General features: G+C 44.2%; 1 protein-coding gene across 4 annotated transcripts in view; it reads left to right on the top strand.

The window, feature by feature from the left end:
- The window catches only part of LOC143299390 (transformation/transcription domain-associated protein-like), a 132,354-nt gene that overhangs the window by 77,486 nt on the left and 38,383 nt on the right, over positions 1 to 16,485 (top strand). For all 4 annotated transcript variants that reach the window (XM_076612590.1, XM_076612582.1, XM_076612574.1 and 1 more), the window contains exons 48-55: positions 969 to 1,112; positions 2,797 to 2,955; positions 5,066 to 5,157; positions 6,737 to 6,872; positions 8,597 to 8,692; positions 10,778 to 10,873; positions 13,072 to 13,190; positions 14,127 to 14,244. In XM_076612590.1, the coding sequence (XP_076468705.1) occupies positions 969 to 1,112; positions 2,797 to 2,955; positions 5,066 to 5,157; positions 6,737 to 6,872; positions 8,597 to 8,692; positions 10,778 to 10,873; positions 13,072 to 13,190; positions 14,127 to 14,244 (960 nt within the window). The remainder of the gene's footprint in view (positions 1 to 968; positions 1,113 to 2,796; positions 2,956 to 5,065; positions 5,158 to 6,736; positions 6,873 to 8,596; positions 8,693 to 10,777; positions 10,874 to 13,071; positions 13,191 to 14,126; positions 14,245 to 16,485) is intronic.

The following is a 16,485-nucleotide window of genomic DNA, read 5'->3' as shown; positions in this document are numbered from 1 at the left end:
ATAAATGCTTGCATTGATTGAACAATGAAAAAAAAATTTTTTTTTAATAACTTAGACCATCATTAATTCCATCGTGTCAGTGTATGTGCAGTTTTAAGATATTTTGAGGACAATACCAGTTGCGTCCATTTGTGGCTTTAACCCTTTGAGCCCTGAGTTCCTGAGCAATTTTAACCCTTCTGCCTGAGCTCCTGAGCCATAATTTGCAAATAATTGGTATTTAATGTGTCACGACAGATATAAAAAGAGTGCCCTGACCACCGCTTTACCGGTGGTAGAGAAAAATGACATAATGCCTAGCCACCGGTTGAGCGGTGCGTAAACACTTGTGTCGTGTTTTGCTATTGGTTGACTTATATTGAAATCGATCTTTTTTATCCAAAGCACATGCACAAAACACAGTGAAAAGGCGCGGCCATGTTGGTACTACGTTCGCTGACGTCAGAATATTACGGTTTTTCTGATTGGCTCTTCAATATAAGTCATAGTACAGGTGTTGAATGTGACATGATTACTGTTGATGTGTGTCGGCACAGTACATGTGTTGAATGTGACATGAATACTGTTGATGTGTGTCGTCACAGTACAGGTGTTGAACATGACATGAATACTGTTGATGTGTGTCGTCACAGTACAGGTGTTGAACATGACATGAATACTGTTGATGTGTGTCGTCACAGTACAGGTGTTGAACGTGACATGAATACTGTTGATGTGTGTCGTCACAATACAGGTGTTGAATGTGGCATGAATACTGTTGATGTGTGTCGTCACAATACATGTGTTGAATGTGACATGAATACTGTTGATGTGTGTCGTCACAATACAGGTGTTGAACGTGACATGAATACTGTTGATGTGTGTCGTCACAGTACAGGTGTTGAACATGACATGAATACTGTTGATGTGTGTCGTCACAATACAGGTGTTGAATGTGGCACGATGACTGTTGATGTGTGTCCTCGCAGTACCTGGGCCGGAACCACAACCTGTGGCACCAGTCGTGTCTTCTGCTGGAGCAGATGGTGTACGAGAACGCCCCCACCCCGGCCATACGATCCCGGCCCGGCAGTGAATACGAGTTTGAGCCACAGACTGGCAGCATACAGCAGGTGAGTGAGCTGGATGTGGAACGGGGTTGGGCAGGGGGGATGGAATCCTGCACACACACAGAACCACCGATAGAAAGAAATTCCTTAGTGTACCCTGAAAGTAAAGGATGAAATATCCGGTGAAGCTTGTCTTTAAATATGTACATTCGTGTATGTACTTTGCAGAAGCAACTGCAGGTTGTGAATTAGGCTGGAACATTGTATTTTTTACGTGATTATGTCCTTACACACTAGTCTTCAAGGAGCAGGAGTTAGATAATTCAGTTCCCTTCTGTAAGGTTGATAAGCCTTCTCTTTCCATGTAGGCATGGCGGGTGCATGTGAGAGGCCTGGATTCCGGCTGTTCCATGAGGGTTGAGGTGGGCAGTCCACCTGAAAGAAACCCTCTGCCAGAAGAATAAACAGTTGATACGCGTGGATATTGGTTGCATCTAAACCCTCGTTACGATGATGGAGGCATTTCCTGTTGTTTGCCGCCACAGTCACAGTGAGGCATCTCCTAGTGCAGGGTACCATGCTCAGAGAGGCCCCAATTATTATTGATTTATACCCCTGAACGCAGAGTGTGGCTGCCTTCATGGCGGGGTAAAAAAAAACAAACAAAAAAACGGTCTTACACATAAAAGCCCACTCGTGTACATACGAGTGAACATGGGAGTTTCAGCCCACGAATGAAGAAGAAGAGGAGGAGACGAATATTATTGATTTATTATTGTTGTTGTTGTCTTGGGCTGGAACGGAAATCTGAATCTGAAAACACTATCAGTACACCCAAAGTGTCATCTGTTAATATGATTTACCACCAGAAAGATTGCTTGTATCAGTATCAGTAGCTCAAGGAGGCATCACTGCGTTCGGACAAATCCATATATGCTACACCACATCTGCTAGGCAGATGTCTGACCGGCAGCATAACCTAACGCGCTTAGTCAGGCCTAGAGAAATAGAAAAAAAAAGGGAGTACATGAATATTTTAAAAAATAAAGAAATTATGATAATAATGATAAATAAAGATAAAATGAAATAATATAAATAAACAGATAAATATAATGATTAAAAAAAAGATTTTTTAATTTTTTGGGGTTAAAAAATCAAAAATTAAAAAAATCAAAATTTAAATTAAAAATGAAATAGAATAAGATAAATGTTATAAAATAATAATAATAAATGAAAATAAAATAGGAAAACAATAATGATAATAAATAAACAAATAAGCAATTAAATGTAAAACATACACACACACACACACACACACACACACACACACGATGTAACTGCACTGTTGTTATTATTATCATTAGTGTGTGTGTGTGTGTGTTTGTACTTTGAGGGGTTTCAAAAGTGGTATGTAACTGCAATGTTGTTATTATTATCATTAGTGTGTTTGTGTGCTTTGAGAGGTTTCAAAAGTGCTACATAATTGCACTCTTATTATTGTTAATGTTATTATTATTAGTGTGTGTGCGTGCTTTGAGAGGTTTCAAAAGTGCTACATAATTGCACTCTTATTATTATTAATGTGTGTGTGCGCTTTGAAAGTTTCAAAAGTGCTACATAACTGCACTGTTAATATTATTATAAGTGGTTGTGTGTGTGCGCTTTGAAAGGTTTCAAGAGTGCTGTGTAAATGCACTGTTGTTATCATTATCATTACTATAAGTGTGTGTGTGTGTGTGTATACCAGGAAGTGATGGACGCTCTGTGTGACCTGTACTGGCTGCTGAAGGAGGAGGACATGTGGGCAGGGCTGTTCATGAAGCGGTCTCGCTACCCAGAAACCAATATCGCCATCGCCTATGAGCAGCACGGCTTCTTCGAGCAGGCCCAAGCCCAATATGAAATCGTGAGCCTTTTGTTTTTTTGTGACAAACTTCTTCTTCTTCTTCCTCGTTCACCTCCCGTTAGATGAGCAGCCCGGTGTCCTCGATGAAGGCTGCCGTCCGTCATAGCTCCTCCAGGGTGCCGTACAGCTTGGCTTCCACTGCTGTCGGTGTTGGCCAGTACTTCCTCCTGGATGCTGCATGTGTCGTACAGTCTTGAAGGATGTGGTCGGTTGTCATTGGTCCCTCACCACAAGGGCACTCTCCACTCTGTCCAATGCCAAATTTTGTGTGCATGTGGTGGAGCAGGCGGTTGTGTCCAGTCCTCAGGCGGAAGATCTTGACCTGTTCCCGTCGTTTCAGCAAATGGTATCTGTCTTTTGGGTTATATTTGGGGTGCTGGAGGCGCCACTTTATTCCTTGCTGTGCCTTGATGATTGTCTGAGCATCTGAGCAGCATGGCTTCTTCGAGCAGGCCCAAGCCCAATATGAAATTATGAGCCTTTTTCTGGTGACAAACATCATAGCAGTATGGCTTCTTCCAGCAGGCCTAAGCCCAATGCCTGCTGAAGTCTAAGTCTTTTTTTCATGACGAATGTTTGTTTGCATTAACTTAAGCCCTGTATGAAATCGTCAGCCCTGTTTTTCCTTTTTTTTTTTTCTTTTTTTTTCTTTTTTGTGACAAACATTTCGCATTGACTGAAGAGGTATTAATTGAATGTTATTCATGTGGTGGAATCACTGCTTTTGACATATGACACATTATCAGACGTCTTCAAAGCCATTTTCTAATTGATTGGGGATTCACTATTATTTTCATGTTTTTTTCATACTGTGCATTGGCATTTGAAATTCTGCCAATGATTTAGAAGTGCTTATAGGTAGCCATGTTCTTGCTATGTCTTTCCCTGCATCTCTCTCTGTCTGTCTGTGTGTGTGTCTCTCTCTGTCTGTCTGTGTCTTTCTCTCTCTCTCTCTCTCTCTCTCTCTCTCTCTCTCTATGATGATGTGTTTTTTTTGGGGAGGGTGCGGGGGGGGTTTGGTTTTTTTTCTCAAGGCCTGCTAAGTGCATTGGATTACGCTGCTGGTCAGGCATCTGCTTGGAAGATCTGGTGTAGCGTATATGGATTTGACCGAACACAGTGACGCCTCCTTGAGCTACTGACACTGATACTGATAACGACACAGAGATAAGCTGACCTGAGTGGTTAAAGCATTGGATTGAATCGTGGTCATGGGGTCTGGTGGGCAAAGGGCAGAGAGTTATCCGATCTCACAGGTCAACAGATGTGCAGACCTGCTTGTGCCTGAACCAGTTAAAGTTCCTGTAATCCATGTCAGTGTTTGATGGGTTTGGGGAACAAGAATGTACTTGGCATGCAACCCCCCCACCCCACCCCTATGTGACTGCTTGTATAGTGGGAGTAAAAATGGTCATACACGTAAAAGCCCACCTCATATATATAGAATAGAATATGTCTTTATTACCAAGTGTATCGGGGTCACAAGGAATATTGGGGGGTGGGGGGGTAGTACATAAAAGGCACAAACATAAATCGAAAATCATACACAAACACAGATACAGTAGAATTTAGGACACCTACATGTGCATATCAATATGAGAACTTGCGCGTGAACGCACGCACGCGCGCGCGCGCGCACACACACACACACACACACACACACACACACACACACACACACACTTTAAAACATAAGCTGCTTATCACGTGTGGATGGGGCTGATGACCAGATCTTCAGGTAAGTGGTTGTTGATTGCACAACTCTCTTTGATCATACTGGATTTGTTCGAGAAACAGGGCATTGATTGCTTTGGGGGAAAAGCTACTGGCTAAGCGACTGGTTTTCGTCCTTATACTTCTGTACCGACGACCAGAGGGGAGCATCTCGAAAATCCCAAAAGCTGGATGTGATTCGTCCTGGCTGATTGATTTTCCCTTTTTGAGTATATGAGTGAATGCAGGAGTCACAGCCCATAAAGAAGAAGATGATGATGGAGTGAGTTTTTATGGTGATCAGTGGTGCGAAAGTTCCCACTCACAAAAGGACAGGTCAGCACAAGAAGTGTTGACGAGGGTTTACAAGGCATGACAGGTGCAAAACTTTGTGCAGGTGATGGGGAAGGCCCGGCAGGATCACAACACATCTCCGGCCACGTCCACTGTCATTCCAGAGTACCGCATGTGGGAGGAGCACTGGATCAGGTGAGAAACACGTTACACACTTCTTCTTTCCACTACACGACCAACATCGACTTGCCGATGACTCTGTCATGGTTCGTGCATGCTGGGTATTTTCATGTCTCCATAACCCACTGAACACTGGCTTTGAAGTTTTTCTGTTATGTTTTTAATCCTTTTTTTATGATTCTTTGTAATCTAGGGTTGGTAAATTAGGTGGAAGGGTTGACATACTCAGCACGGCCTCGTCTTATTTTGCCCTAAGGAGCTAAATGGTTAAGAAAATGTGTCCTGAACTATGTTTTTGGGGTTTGTCTTGTTTATTTTGGGGAGTGGAACAACATGAAAGGGACGGTGCAGTTTAATGGTAACCTCTCCAAGCCCTTCGACGTACGCAGCGGTGTCAAAAAAGGCTGTGTCCTCGCCCCCACCCTGTTTGGAATCTTCTTTGCTCTTCTCCTGAGACATGCATTCAGCACAGCGCAAGAAGGGATCTACCTGCGGACCAAATCAAATGGCAGGCTCTTCAATCTCGCCCGCCTCAGAGCAAGGACAAAAGTCTGTGAAGCCCTCATCAGAGACATGCTCTTTGCTGACGATGCCACAGTTGTGACCCACACCCAGCGGGACTTGCAGTCACTAATGGACCGCTTCTCCCAGGCCTGCAAAGATTTCGGTCTGACCATCAGTCTCAAGAAGACAAATATCCTAGGCCAAGACACGCCATCTCCACCAGCCATCACCATTGATGACTACGAGCTTGAAGCCATCCATCAATTCACTTACCTTGGGTCCACCATCACCGACAACCTCTCCCTTGACACCAAGATCGACAAGAGGATCGGGAAGGCAGCCACAACGCTAGCCCGCCTCACACAAAGAGTGTGGACAAATCCCAAGCTGACCACGAAGACAAGGATGGCTGTATACAACGCCTGCGTCCTCAGCACCTTGCTGTATGGCAGTGAGGCGTGGACCACACATGCTCGTCAGGAGAAAAGGCTCAATACCTTCCACCCGAGAAGCCTACGGCGCATACTCGAGATCTCCTGGCAAGACAAGGTGACAAACACCGAAGTCCTGACTCGTGCAGGCCTCCCGACCATGTATACCATGCTGAGATGGCTGCGCTGGCTGGGCCATGTTCGCCGCATGGAAGATGGTCGCATCCCAAAAGACTTCATTTATGGAGAGCTCGCCACGGGGCAGAGAAGCATCGGCCGCCTACAGCTGAGATACAAAGACGTTTGCAAACATGACATGAAGGCACTTGAGATCAACACTGAGTCCTGGGAGGATCTTGCAGATGACCGCAACAAATGGAGAAGCACTCTCAAGAATCAGCTACGGATTGGTGAGGACAAACTGTCAGCTGCTGGACAAATCAGCCATGACCAAAGGAGGCCTACTACTACTACTACTACTGGGGGTGGGGAGGGGGGGGTTGTTTGTTTTTTTAGATGTGATAGTTTTGTGTTGACGCGGTTGAGCGTTTGCATGGTGTGCCAGCCCTGATACGGCCCTGTGCGGTCAGGGCTGGACTATAACCAACAGTTTAAAAAATATTTGAAAAAATACAGACTCCTGGTGTTGTACACGGCAGGTGCTCCAAGGAGCTGAATCAGTGGGACATCCTGTTGGATTTTGCCAACAACAAGGGCTACTCCAATGCATACCTGGTCCTGGAGTCAGCCTGGCGTGTTCCGAACTGGGCACTGATGAAAGACGCCCTGAGTCAGGTGAGCATTGTCAAATGAATGTCAACCCCCGAAATCGGAGGATGGCTGCTGCGTACATGACGGGGTAAAAAACGGTCATGCATGTAAAAGCCCACTCGTGTACATACGTGTACATACCAGTGCATTGGGTTTATGCAGAGGTTAAGCGTCTACTCCTTTTCTTACCTTTTTTTATTTTTTCATCTTTTTCTTTCATAATGCAAATGTGTAGCATATATGTATCAGCCTGCATGCATTGACACCTTGAAACTGGAACTGATCAAAGACATTAGAATAAATTACAGCATGTGGTCATGAACACATCTGTGGATTCAAAATGACAAGCAGAGTGACAGTGGTTTTGCTTGGGGTAGAAAGTTGTGTGATATCTTGTTTATGGGGATGTATCCTTCGCAAAACTGCAAAGTCTTGTTTATAGGGGACATGTGTCCTTGACAAACCTTTGAGATAACATGTTCATAGGGACATGTGCCCTTGACAAACCTTTGATGACCTGTTCATGAAGACATGCCCTTGACAAACCTTTGATGACCTGTTTATGAGGACATGTGCCCTTGACAAACTTTTAATGACATGTTCATGAAAATGTGTGCCCTTGACAAACCTTTGATGACCTGTTCATAAGTACATGTGCCCTTGACAAACTTTTAATGACCTGTTCATGGGGACATGTGCCCATGACAAACCTTTGAGGACATGTGCCCTTGACAAACTTTTAATGACATGTTCATGAAAATTTGTGCCCATGACAAACCTTTGATGACCTGTTCATAAGTACATGTGCCCTTGACAAACTTTTAATGACCTGTTCATGGGAACATGTGCCCATGACAAACCTTTGAGGACATGTGCCCTTGACAAACTTTTAATGACATGTTCATGAAAATTTGTGCCCGTGACAAACCTTTGATGACCTGTTCATAAGTACATGTGCCCTTGACAAACTTTTAATGACCTGTTCATGGGAACATGTGCCCATGACAAACCTTTGAGGACATGTGCCCTTGACAAACTTTTAATGACATGTTCATGAAAATTTGTGCCCTTGACAAACCTTTGATGACCTGTTCATAAGGACATGTGCCCTTGACAAACTTTTAATGACCTGTTCATGGGGACATGTGCCTTTCGCAAACCTTTGATGACATGTTCATGGGGACATGTGCCCTTGACAAACTTTTAATGACATGTTCATGAAAATGTGTGCCCTTCACAAGCCTGTGATGTCCTTTTTAATGGGACATGTCTTTCACAAAACTGTAAGGTCCTGTTATTTGGTTGTGTGCCTTTCATAAAAACTGTCATGACCTGTTCATGGGGACATGTGCCCTTGACAAACCTTTGATGACTTGTTCATGGGGACATGTGCCCTTGACAAACCTTTGATGACCTGTTCATGGGGACATGTGCCCTTGACAAATCTTTGATGACCTGTTCATAGGGACGTGTGCCCTTGACAAATCTTTGATGACCTGTTCATGGGGACATGTGCCCTTGACAAACCTTTGATGACCTGTTCATGGGGACATGTGCCCTTGACAAACCTTTGATGACCTGTTCATGGGAACATGTGCCCTTGACAAACTTTTAAGATATGTTCATGAAAATGTGTGCCCTTTACACGCCTGTGATGTCCTTTTTAATGGGGCATGTGTCCTTCACAAAACTTATGTGGTCGTGTGCCTTTCATTAAACTGTCATGAAATGTTCACCATTATTGGCAGGTGGAACAGAGCTGCCCGAAAGAGCTGGCATGGAAAGTGCACCTGTACCGAGGCTACATCAACATCTGTCACCCTGACGAGCCCCACCTCAACATGGTGAGCATGTCACTGGTTCCTCTCTCAGCACAGCGACAGTGTGCCGGTTCAGAATGTGTCGATAAAACAGAGTGATGGACCATGTAGCTAAACTCTCATTACGCTCACTTGTTGAAATTTACTCTGTATCGAAACGCCCTTCAGGATAGACCGGTCCTTGGGGCACTGCTATCAGACTGGGATTTTTTGTGAATGCCAGATGCTGACCAGCTTAGATTCGTGTTAGACCAAGGGCAATTAGATGAAAAAGAAAAACAACTTGGTCTTCACAGTTTAGAACATTTGAACTGAATGTATTTGTAACTATATCTGTAAGCAGTGTATGATAATAATGAGCTAGAATGTTTGTAAAACACGAAGTTGTAGTGTCATACAAAATTCAGATGTGTTTTTCTCGGAATTTTCTCGTAACCAGATAGTCATTTGGGAAGGCAACCCTAGGTCAAAGTGACTATGTGTTGGTTCAGTTTGTGTGGATAAAATGGATCATCAGAAAGTGACAGTGACTGTGTGTTGTACAGTATGTGGTGATTACATGGACAGTGACATTGTGTTGTGCACTATGTGGTGATTACACAGTGACAGTGTGTTGTACACTATGTGGTGATTACACTGTGACAGTATGTTGTTCAGTATGTTGTGATTACGCAGACAGTGACAGTGTGTTGTACACTATGTGGTGATTACACAGACAGTGACAGTGTGTTTTACAGTATGTGATTACACAGTGACAGTGTGTTGTACACTATGTGACAGTGTGTTGTACACTATGTGGTGATTACACAGACAGTGACCGTGTGTTTTACAGTATGTGATTACACAGTGACAGTGTGTTGTACACTATGTGACAGTGTGTTGTACACTATGTGGTGATTACACAGACAGTGACAGTGTGTTTTACAGTATGTGATTACACAGTAACAGTGTGTTGTACACTATGTGGTGATTACACAGTGACAGTGTGTTGTACACTATGTGGTGATTACACGGACAGTGACTGTGTTGTACACTATGTGGTGATTACACGGTGTGTTGTGCACTATGTGGTGATTACACAGTGTGTTGTACAGTATGTGGTGATTACACAGTGTGTTGTACAGTATGTGGTGATTACACAGACAGTGACAGCGTGTTGTACACTATGTGGTGATTACACAGTGACAGTATGCTGTACACTATGTGGTGATTACACAGTGACAGTGTGTTGTACACTTTGTCAGTATATGGTGATTACACAGTGACAGTGTGTTCTACAGTATATTGTGATTCCACAGAGAGTGGCAGTATGTTGTACAGTATGTGGTGATTAAGTCGAGTGCCACAAATTGACAGCGTGTTGCACAGCATATATTGTTAACTGTCAAGAAGTGACAGCGTGTTGCACTGTGAATGTTGTTCAGAGTGTTTCAGGTTTACAGCAGGTTATACATTGTGTTGTTCAGAGTATCATAAAGTGACAGAGTGCTGCTTAGTGTGTGTTGTTCAGAGTGTCACAAAGTGACAGCGTGTTGTATGGTGTGTGTTGTTCAGTGTCACAAAGTGACAGCGTGTTGTATGGTGTGTGTTGTTCAGAGTGTCACAGAGTGACAGCGTGTTGCATGGTGTGTGTTGTTCAGTGTCACAGAGTGACAGCGTGTTGCATGGTGTGTGTTGTTCAGTGTCACAGAGTGACAGCGTGTTGCATGGTGTGTGTTGTTCAGTGTCACAGAGTGACAGCATGTTGTATGGTGTGTGTTGTTCAGAGTGTCACAAAGTGACAGCGTGTTGCGATGTGTGGTGTTCAGATCATCACAAAGTGACAGCGTGTTGCATGGTGTATGTTCAGAGCGTCACAAAGTGGCACAATGTATGGTTTTTTGTTAGTTTGTTTTTTGTTGTTGTTTTGTTTTTCAAACATTTTTTATTCAATTTTTTACATTATGAAACACACACAAACATACTCCAGTACCTATAGAAAATTAAGTGAGCACAATGCATGTTGTTCAGTGTCAGTATAGCATGGTGTGTAGTGTGGTAGCGTTACAAAGTGGGTCAGGAGAAAAACCTAACGAATTTCCCTGGTAACGTTGTTTGTCGATGGAACAGATTGAGCGCCAGGTGGAGATGAGCAGCAACCTGGCCATCAAGGACTGGAGACGTCTCCCCAGCATCGTGTCCCACATCCACGTCCCTCTGCTGCAGGTAAACAGCACTGACCTCCCTCCCCCATCTGCTGTGTGGTTGGGGCAGGGTTTGTTCGGGTGTCTTGTGGCGTGGTTGGGGTAGGGTTTGTATGAATGTGTTGTTGTGGTGTGGTGTGGTTGGGGTAGGGTTTTTTTTGGTGTGTTGTGGTGTGGTGTGGTTGAGGTAGGGTTTGTTTGGGTGTCTTGATGTGCTCTGGTTGGGGCAGGGTTTGTTCGGGTGTCATGGTGTGGTGTGGTTGGGGCAGGGTTTGTTCGGGTGTCTTGCTGTGGTGTGGTTGGGGTAGGGTTTGTTCGGGTGTCGTGGTGTGGTGTGGTTGGGGCAGGGTTTGTTCGGGTGGTGTGGTGTGGTTGAGGTAGGGTTTGTTCGGGTGGTGTGGTGTGGTTGGGGCAGGGTTTGTTTGGGTGGTGTGGTGTGGTTGGGGCAGGGTTTGTTTGGGTGGTGTGGTGTGGTTGAGGTAGGGTTTGTTCGGGTGGTGTGGTGTGGTTGGGGCAGGGTTTGTTCGGGTGGTGTGGTGTGGTTGAGGTAGGGTTTGTTTGGGTGGTGTGGTGTGGTTGGGGCAGGGTTTGTTCGGGTGTCGTGGTGTGGTGTGGTTGGGGCAGGGTTTGTTCGGGTGGTGTGGTGTGGTTGAGGTAGGGTTTGTTCTGGTGGTGTGGTGTGGTTGGGGCAGGGTTTGTTCGGGTGGTGTGGTGTGGTTGAGGTAGGGTTTGTTCGGGTGGTGTGGTGTGGTTGAGGTAGGGTTTGTTCGGGTGGTGTGGTGTGGTTGGGGCAGGGTTTGTTTGGGTGGTGTGGTTGAGGTAGGGTTTGTTCGGGTGGTGTGGTGTGGTTGAGGTAGGGTTTGTTCGGGTGGTGTGGTTGGGGCAGGGTTTGTTAGGGTGGTGTGGTGTGGTTGAGGTAGGGTTTGTTTGGGTGGTGTGGTGTGGTTGGGGCAGGGTTTGTTCGGGTGTTGTGGTGTGGTGTGGTGTGGTAGAATACAGTGAAGTGTGGTGTGAAACTGTTCTGGTGTGGTGTGTGTGTGGTGGGGTATGGTATAGTATGGTGTGGTGTGGTACTGTTTTGGTGTTGTGTTGGGGGTGGGGGGAGGGGTACAGTTTGGTATAGTATGATGTGTTGTGGTGGGGTATGGCATACTATGGTGTGGTGTGGTAATGTTTTGGTGTGGGTGGTGGGATACAGTATAGTATGGTGTGGTGTGGTACAGTATGGTATACTATGGTGTGGTTTGGTACTGTTCGTAGTGTGGTACAGTACTGTAAGATACGTTTAGTATAATGTGGTACAGTACAATATGGTTTGTTCTGGTGTGTTTGTATAGTGTGGTTGGTGTGTGGTACAGTACAATACAGTGTGATATGTGTGATTTGATATTGTGTTATATAGTTGGTATGATATGTGGTACAGTTTAGTGTTGTACAGTAAAGTAAGTGTGGTGTGGGATTCAAATCCTCCATGCTCAGATTCTCTTGCCTCTCAAGCAAACATCAAACACAAGGCCACCACTCAAGTTGATGTGTTTGAATTCATATTCAAAGACTATGACTCAAACTAGGAGACAAGATTGTGCTGGCTCTTAGTGCTGCAGCCTTGGGGGCTAGTTGGCTTTGGGAACCATCCCAAAGCTGACAGTTCATAAGCCCTCTTGGCTGAGAGAGTGGTTTTGTAGATTGGGCAGGACACTCTCTACTAGAATCAGATTCTAGCCCAGATAGTTGGGACAGCAATTGCCAGCCCAGATAGTTGGGACAGCAGTTGCCAGCCCAGATAGTCGGGACAGCGGTTGCCAGCCCAGATAGGACAGACAGCAGTTGCCAGCCCAGATAGTTAGGACAGCAGTTGCCAGCCCAGATAGTTAGGACAGACAGCAGTTGCCAGCCCAGATAGTTAGGACAGACAGCAGTTGCCAGCCCAGATAGTCAGGACAGCAGTTGCCAGCCCAGATAGTTAGGACAGACAGCAGTTGCCAGCCCAGATAGTCAGGACAGCAGTTGCCAGCCCAGATAGTCGGGACAGAGGACAGCAGTTGCCAGCCCAGATAGTCAGGACAGCAGTTGCCAGCCCAGATAGTCAAGACAGCAGTTGCCAGCCCAGATAGTCAAGACAGCAGTTACCTCCTCTGCTGTTCTGATGGTGGTTAGGTAGTCAGACACGACTGGCTGCACACCCTGACACTAAGAGATGGTGGATGTTCTGTGTTGCAGGCTGCCCAGCAGATCATGGAGCTTCAGGAGGCCATGCAGATCAGTCAGGGTCTGCAGCCCGGCAACATCAACCGCAGCTCCAGCATCCACGACATGAAGGCCATCGTCAAGACATGGAAGTGCGTCACCCTCGCATGTTTTGAATGAACGTTCATGATCTAAAAAAATATGATTCTGTTTTGTGTGTTTTATGTTATCTCGTACTCGAGTCTAAAGACAAATTTACAATGAAAATCTGTCCTATCTTTGTATTTGTATTTCTTTTTATCACAACAGATTTCTCTGTGTGAAATTCGGGCTGCTCTCCCCAGGGAGAGCACATTGCTATACTACAGCGCCACCCTTGATTTTTTTTTTTTTTTCTTCTGCGTGTAGTTTTTTTTAGGTGTTTTTCCTATCGAAGTGGATTTTTCTACACAATTTTGCCAGGAACAACCCTTTTGTTGCCATGGGTTCTTTTACGTGCGCTAAATGCATGCTGCACATGGGACCTCGGTTTATCGTCTCATCCGAATGACTAGCGTCCAGACCACCACTCCAAGGTCTAGTGGAGGAATATCGGCGACTGAGCCGTGATTCGAACCAGCGCGCTTAGATTCTCTCGCTTCCTGGGCAGACACATTACCTCTAGGCCATCACTCCATCTTATCCTGCTCTCACCTTTAGTCTCTCTCCTGTCAGCGGGGCTCATCCCTTTGGTTTTTGCTGCTTGTTGTGGGCAGAAGAAAGTATCAGCAACCCGTGTTGTATAACAAAATGTGTTGGAAATGTGCTGTGTTGGGATTATTTCCAAGGCTTGAAGGAGGTTTGCAGGAAAATGATGACTTTGTGTTGTTTTTTTGTTTGTTTTTGTTTTGTTTTTGTTTTTTGTCTCTCTCAACCACGGACACTTGCACACACACACACACACGCACGCACACACACACACACACACACACTCACTCACTCATGTCCACGCACACGCTCACACATATGCACATACACACAACATGTGCGCATGAATACACACACATGTCAGCTTCCGTGGTAACAGCTAACAACCTCGGCATTCGTAGGAACCGTTTGCCGATGATCTCGGATGACCTGTCTCACTGGAGCGACATCTTCACGTGGCGGCAGCACCACTACCAGCTGATTGTCAACCACTTTGACTCTCAGAACCTCCAGGATCAGGTCAGACACAGGCCCTGTATTCTCTTCCTATCCTCACTATGACACACACCAGCTCCTATCTCAGACACTGTCCTGTTCTCTGCATTCACTACGACACACACCAGCTCCTATCTCAGACCTTGATACTGTCCTGTTCTCTACCTTCACAGCAACACACACAAGCTCCTATCTCAGACACTGTCCTGTTCTCTGCATTCACTACGACACACACCAGCTCCTATCTCAGACCTTGATACTGTCCTGTTCTCTACCTTCACAGCAACACACACAAGCTCCTATCTCAGACACTGTCCTGTTCTCTACCTTCACAGCAACACACACAAGCTCCTATCTCAGACACTGTCCTGTTCTCTACATTCACTACAACACACACCAGCTCCTATCTCAGACCTTGATACTGTCCTGTTCTCTACATTCACAGCAACACACACAAGCTCCTATCTCAGACACTGTCCTGTTCTCTACATTCACTACAACACACACCAGCTCCTATCTCAGACCTTGATACTGTCCTGTTCTCTACATTCACAGCAACACACACCAGCTCCTATCTCAGACCTAGACACTTTCCTGTTCTCTCTTCTTACTACAATTATATAAAATGTGCTGGACTGTGTATGAATAAACCCATAGTCAGGCACACTTAGCATTTTGACTAAATCTGAATCACACATATATTGCCATTTACAGCTTCTTCTGTTTTTCAGCAGATATGTTGTGTGCATGTCAGAAAGCATTTAGGTCGTGTCTTTATGAAAAGAAAATGTTGCTTTCATATGCTTGATCATTGTAAGTTCATCCTGATGGTAGGGATTGCTGTTTTATCAGTATTCTTTCTGATTATTAAGTTTAATGTTTTGGTTTTCTGGCTATACACAGGTGCAGGCAAATCTTTCTGTTGATTATTTTAATGTTTTAGTTTTTGGCTATACTCAGGTGCAGGCAAATCTTTCTATATTAATTTAATGTTTAAGTTTTGGGGGGTAAACTCAGGTGCAAGCAAATCTTTCCGTTTATCGGTTTTAGTGTGGATGCCGGAAAATATTTCTGTATATCAGTTTTAATGTTTTCATTTTTTGGTTATTCTCAGTTGCAGGCAAATCTTTCTGTATATTGGTTTTGACGTTTAATTTTTTGGCTATTCTCAAGTGCAGGCAAATCTTTCTGTCTATTAATTTTGACATTCAGTTTTTTGGCTATTCTCGAGTGTAGGCATACCTTTCTGTATATTGGTTTTGATGTTTAGTTTTTTGGCTATTCTTGAGTGCAGGCAAATCTTTCTGTATATTAATTTTGATGTTTAGTTTTTTGGCTATTCTTGAGTGCAGGCAAATCTTTCTGTACATTAATTTTGATGTTTAGTTTTTTGGCTATTCTCGGGTGCAGGCAAAACTTTCTGTATACTGATTTTGACATTTAGTTTTTTGGCTATTCTCGGTTGCAGGCAAATCTTTCTGTATATTGATTTTGATGTTTAGTTTTTTGGCTATTCTCGAGTGCAGGCAAATCTTTCTGTATACTGATTTTGATGTGTAGTTTTTTTTGCTATTCTCGAGTGCAGGCAAATCTTTCTGTCTATTCATTTTGATGTTTAGTTTTTTGGCTATTCTCGAGTGCAGGCAAATCTTTCTGTATATTGATTTTGACGTTTAGTTTTTTGGCTTTTCTCGAGTGCAGACAAACCTTTCTGTATATTGATTTTGATGTTTAGTTTTTTGGCTGTTCTCAAGTGCTGGCAAACCTTTCTGTATATTGGTTTTGACGTTTAGTTTTTTGGCTTTTCTCGAGTGCAGGCAGGTCTTTCTGTTTATTGATTTTGATTAGTTTTTTGGCTACTCTTGGGTGCAGGCAAACCTTTCTGTATATTGATTTTGATGTTTAGTTTTTTGGCTATTCTCGGTTGCAGGCAAATCTTTCTGTATATTGATTTTGATGTTTAGTTTTTTGGCTGTTCTCGAGTGCAGGCAAATCTTTCTGTGTATTGATTTTGATGTTTAGTTTTTTGGCTATTCTCGAGTGCAGGCAAATCTTTGTCTATTCATTTTGATGTTTAGTTTTTTGGCCATTCTCGAGTGCAGGCAAATCTTTCTGTATATTGATTTTGACGTTTAGTTTTTTGGCTTTTCTCGAGTGCAGGCAAACTTTCTGTTTATTGATTTTGATGTTTAGTTTTTTGGCTGTTCTCAAGTGCTGGCAAATCTTTCTGTATATTGGTTTTGACGTTTAGTTTTTTGGCTTTTC

The sequence above is a fragment of the Babylonia areolata genome, chromosome 2, assembly GCF_041734735.1.
Source record: "Babylonia areolata isolate BAREFJ2019XMU chromosome 2, ASM4173473v1, whole genome shotgun sequence".
Taxonomy (NCBI): Eukaryota; Metazoa; Mollusca; class Gastropoda; order Neogastropoda; family Buccinidae; genus Babylonia; species Babylonia areolata.
The sequence above is the reverse complement of the archived record's forward strand: the minus strand, read 5'-3'. Positions and strand labels throughout refer to the sequence as shown.